Source organism: Vitis riparia, chromosome 13, assembly GCF_004353265.1.
Source record: "Vitis riparia cultivar Riparia Gloire de Montpellier isolate 1030 chromosome 13, EGFV_Vit.rip_1.0, whole genome shotgun sequence".
Lineage (NCBI taxonomy): Eukaryota > Viridiplantae > Streptophyta > Magnoliopsida > Vitales > Vitaceae > Vitis > Vitis riparia.
Genome location: NC_048443.1, coordinates 6,084,586 through 6,090,014, shown reverse-complemented (window position 1 = coordinate 6,090,014; position 5,429 = coordinate 6,084,586). Strand labels below are relative to the sequence as shown.

At 38.1% G+C, this 5,429-nt stretch overlaps 1 protein-coding gene across 1 annotated transcript; it reads right to left on the bottom strand.

The window, feature by feature from the left end:
* Nucleotides 1–2,576: 2,576 nt before the first annotated feature.
* LOC117928793 (aspartyl protease AED3) lies at nucleotides 2,577–4,785 on the bottom strand. Its single transcript, XM_034848808.1, has 3 exons — nucleotides 4,270–4,785; nucleotides 3,666–4,140; nucleotides 2,577–3,246 (listed from the first exon to the last, which is right to left on the bottom strand). Exons 1-3 carry the CDS (start codon nucleotides 4,747–4,749, stop codon nucleotides 2,888–2,890), a joined length of 1,314 nt encoding a protein of 437 aa, XP_034704699.1. The 5' UTR covers nucleotides 4,750–4,785; the 3' UTR covers nucleotides 2,577–2,887.
* Nucleotides 4,786–5,429: the final 644 nt, after the last annotated feature.

Genomic DNA, 5,429 nt, shown 5'->3' with positions numbered 1-5,429 from the left:
ACTAGTTAATTGTCATAGTTTCCTCTACTTGTTTAGTAGAAACCTTTTTAAGCTTTAAAGGGATATTATCCTATGATATCTTCTTAATAAGTAAATTGACCCTTAGATTTAGGTTTAATTTTTTGCAAACATGTTTTTCTTTAAAAAATAATGAGTTACTTTAGGGTTTTATTTCTTATTTTGTTTTTCCTTTAAAAATAAATAAAAATAAGTGACAATTCTAACTTTTCAAAAATCTACTTTTCACAATAAAAACGAGTCTTACTGTCAAGCGGAGATGTACGTGAAAAATGTGAGTGTATAGTGAGACAAATAAAAACCCAAATAATCTTCATATGGTTATTGAACTCTTTTCTTTAAATTAACTTGCAAAAATTCTAATTATGCTTACAAATTTGGAGGTGATATTTGGTCTTTGGAGAGTACTGAGGAAGAAAAAAATATTAAAAAAATTATTTTCGTATATTTGATTTTACTATTAAAAATAAAAAAAAAATCAAATATAATTAAAATTAGTAGATACATTTTCAAATTATTTAATCTTTATGCAAAAGAAGTAAAATAAGATAAATAAGCTTGAAATAACCTATAAAAATAATTTATTAACTTTAAATTTATTTTTAATTTATTTTTTTTCTTTCCTTCAAATTTTCTAACAACCAAACATGGCTGCCAACGGAATCGAATGCAAAATACTGAAGGTGGGTCAAGAGTCAAGAGTGGGATCGGTTCATTTTGAAAGTGAAGTATTTCCATATACTTTAGAAATTGACAAAACCTTGATGTGCAGCAGCTGAATAATCAACAATGGTGTCCCCACACTAATACTGAAAATGCAAGATTACCTGCCAATTGACCAAAGAAGTTGTTTCAATAAGTTTTGGACATGGTCAATTCATTTGATGGAGCCAGTCCCCCTACCAATTCATTTGATAATAATATCTTAGGAGAGGCCAAGTGAAGCCCAGTCCCAACAGCCAATTTGGGTAGCCCATCCCAGGCCCACCAGGCAGCAACTGGTAGATTTGGGCCTCACAATTCCTGAATTCTGATTTCTAAGCCAAGTTGGGTTGAAAGTTTTGACTTCTCTTATTTTGGAGTTTGCTTCAAATTCAAAATCTTTACAACATAAAAAATAATTAATATAAAAAAAAATGGTTAATTTCTTAAACGTTAAAGAGTCTATTTTGTCGTATAATTTAAAAACAGTTTTCTATTTTTAAAAATAGAAAACTATTTTTAAAATTTTCTAATACTGTTGAGTCCTTATTCTTTAGAAATAATTTTCAAAAACAAAAGAAAAACATGAACTAGTTTAATCATGTTTTTTGAAACTTGTTTTTAAAAATTATTTTTAAATTAAAAAATAAAAAATAGTTTTTAAAAACAAGTTTTAGAAAACAGGCGATGGCCATGTCAAAACGGAACTTAGGTATTTTATGTTTTGAAAAATTATAACAATGAGATGTGGTCAAATAGGGGCCTTAAGCATTAAAAATTGGATAAGGGTTTGGTGGGTTTGGTCCAGGGAAGCAAACACAATAAAGAAGTTTAATGTCTTTGTTGGGGGTGTCAGAGAATAAGTGCACACAGGCTAACCAAATTAGGCATCACAAGTCAACTGCATGACCACACACCATGGGCTCTTGCCGACAACATTAGGAACAATAATTGGAAAAATTCTATGACATCAATGTGGAATTCACCGTAGGGAAAAAGAGCATCCTCACCTTAGCCTACCTTCATAAGAATAAGTTGAGCCTCCCCAAGTATGTCCTCTCTCGTATTTTTCGAAGGAGAGGGAGAACGATTCTTTCTCCCTTGTTCTCATCATACCCTCTCAAGAATTCTATCCAAACATATTTGTCAAATAAAGGGGTTCTTTAGGTGTCATTCTATCATCTTTAAGGTATCTAAATAATTTTATCTTCTTTAGGGTATAATCTTGAGTCTTGACGATTGAAAATATAGGATGGAATTTGTAGTAGATGAAAAATATATCAAATATATGGAGTTTCTTTTTGTATATTATATAGATGATCCGATCCATAAGGACCATGATTGAGAATTGTTTGTTTGTCTTTCTCCGAGGAAGAGGTGAAATATAATCAACTTGAATTCAGGACAGCTATTTAAAATCTTAGTGAAATACTAAATTTGTTATCTCATATTTTCGTGAAAAAAATACCGATTGAAGTGGAGGGTTTCTTCAAATAACAAGGAGTTGGGTCAACTATTCAATCAAATGATGATATTGAGCATGTTTCTCACATATTCTCAAAAGAAAAGTGGGCTATTTCTCTGCAAAATTGTGCTCAATTTCATATGTGACAATTCTACCAAGATCTCTTCGTTAGTTTGGGGAAAAATCCGCACGAATCGGATTTTTTGAAGAAGGTATTGAAAGAGAATTGAATTTGATTAGATAATGTGTGATTGGTAAATAAGGATCGGTATTTTAATAAGGTACCAAATGTATCGTCAAATATTCAATATATGAAAGTACAAAATTTAACTCGTGGCGTCTTTGGAGATGCATCAAAATGGTCCATAACAATAGCGAATATCAGTATAGAGTTAAAACCATAGCAATGCACAGGAATATAATAATTTATAGATTTGAGAGACAGTATTGAAAAACTTGAAACCCCTGCAGGAGCCCCGTGACATTGTACGACACCCTAAACTATTCCAATTTCCACTTCATAAAAATAAGAAGAGAGAGAGAGAGAAAAGTACACAAACACCCATAACCGGCGCCCACGCCCGTGACATCTTCAACTACAAAACAAAACTCACCCCCCAGACCGCAACTCACTCCTTTTTCGACAAGTCAAGGCAAAATACCTATCACAACACCGACATCTAATCAAAAGGGCTAAGTGGGTCAGGTGCAGAGTTCACGGGCGACGCCCAGCCTTGAATTGGGGACATCGTAGAGGAGCCTGTGGTTCTGCTGCTGCAAGTTGGCAATGACGTTCAGCACCGAGTTCACGTTGTCAGGGGCGGCTGCCATGGCCAGGCAGGTCGTGCTGCCGGCGGTGCTGTGAATCAGCAGGTTATCCGGTGGCAGCGTCACGTTCATGCCCGTGAACATGAAGGTTATCGTGGGCGCTGCTATGGGCACCGTGTAGCATGTGTCGAATCCCCCCAGTGACGTTACTGTCAAGTTCCTCCCCACCCTGTTTCTGAACGCGTCTCTCACTGCTATGTACGCCGGCGTTACGAGCCTCGTGAACACCGTCCCTGGTTCACAACCCTCTTTGTAATTATACTTCCATTCGTTTACAAAACTAAATCATTCCTTAATTTCTTTGAATTGCACAAAATATCATATTTATCGACCGATATTGTATCCGAAAAAGCAATTCGATAAATCTAACTAAAGTAGTCGGCATTACTCACTATTAAAATAAAATGTTTAAATTTTAAACCATTAATTATGTTAATTTTTTTTATCACTTCATGTGATAGGTGATTGTTAAAGGTCTTTTAATGATTACCTATCACATCAATGAGATATAGAATATGATAAAGTATGGCAATAATGTTAATAAGTATTAATATTAATACCTATATTGTATATGCATTAGTGTTTACAATTTTTTTAAGTATGGAGGAAAATTAACTAGAGAAATAAAGATTTTGTGAATAGAAAAGGTTACCGGAGTCAAAGATGGTGCCGGCACCGGTGGAGGGGTTGAAGGTGAAGGAGCCTGGAGGGACGTCCACAACTCTCCGGCCGACCCTAACTGCCATAAGGTTGACAAAGTAAAGTGATGGTCTTCTAGGGTTCTTGAGCAATGGGGTGTACTTGATCCTCTTGGGCTGCCCAACTGGGCCCAACCTCAGCGACCCAGAGAAGTTGAGGGACTTGAAGCTAGGCAAGCAGTAGGAGAATGTGGATTGGTATAGGTTTTGGGTCTGGGACAGCAACGACAAGGGGCCTCGGCCTAGGCCCAGGAGGCCCTGCGCCGGTAGGGATCCGCCGGTGGCCTTTTGTATGCAGCCGAAGCTGTAGCCGGGGACTGCATCGGTGGCTAGGGTGATGGTGTCCTGTGAGAGGTTGGCTGCTAAGGAGGAGCCACCGTAGGTGAGGTTGAATGAGCACACCCCCCCACCGCATGTGGGTTTTGGCGCCTGAAATTACGCGAAGATCATAGAAGTTAAAAAGTCTTTTTTTATATAAAGGCCCTGGTGACATGTCAAGAAAAAAACAAAGGAAACAACGCTCGGAGATGTGAGTAATGGTGAGAGTAAATGCAGTACCTGCTTACACTGAGCAGCTTGGCAGCCAAGGGACTTGTAGGTAGTAGAGGCAGGAGAGTTAAAGAGAGTGGAGGAGCAGCCCAGACAGCCATTGCAAGGAATCCAAGCAACATCACTGCTGGTGTCCATGGCCATGAGCATGGTTTGAGCAGGAGTTCCAATCTTAGCCCTCACAATATAAGTTGGGTTCTGGACGATCTGCCTGCCTGAAGCAATAGGCACCACAGATTTGCGGGCGACAAGGCTAGATAAAAACTGCAGCCTGGCCTTGTCCTTGGCCTGCATTTGGAGCACACTCTCCTCCCAGGACAGTGGCTCTTTTGGCCTGAATGGAGAGCAAGGGCTGTAGACATGGAGGACTTGGAGGGTGGAGCCTTGGTCAGGGGTCTCACAGTTGGGCTGGCTGAGTCCAAGTGCCAGGGAGAGGAAGAGGAGGGTAAGGCAGAGTAGAGGAAACAAAGAAGGGAAAGAGAGCCTCATGGCTGTGGAGTTTGATGGTCTGAATGTGGGGGAGAGGGAGAGAGAGAGTTGATATTTATATATATGGCTGATATAGTACTATTGTGGGTAGTGGGGTGGAATGTAGCTAGTGAGACCATGAGTGGGTGTATCATGGCTTGATAACAGACTGTATTCCATTTGCTTTTCCCCTGTATGGGCCTCTTCCATCCAATCCACATGTCATTTTTATTTTTACTTTTGTAAATTAATTTATGTCACATTGGCAGAGGCAGAGTGTGATCTTCTTGGCACTTGGCTTGTCAAGAAAGTGACTTGTAAAGGACAATAATGCCATTCCCCCCCACCCACTAAATGGTGCTATAAACTAAATTCAAGTTAACATCCTCTCTATGATCATGAAATGGATTTTATGATATAGTTTTTAAATGACATGACAAGATAAAATGTTCTTGTTCTTGTGATGGGGTTAGGCACAATTCATCAGCGCAAATCATGGGGGGTGGGAGCCAATATGTTGGACATGTTCCTAATAACCCGATAATAAATGGACATTTTCCCATAACGTATTTCTACTCTACTTTTAGATTTTTTTTACATGAAAAGTTGCTTTTTTTTTTCCCTAAGTTTATCTTCTTTATCTTTAAAATTACAGTGTACTTAAAATAAAGAGAAAAGAAAAGGTATACGGAAAATGTATG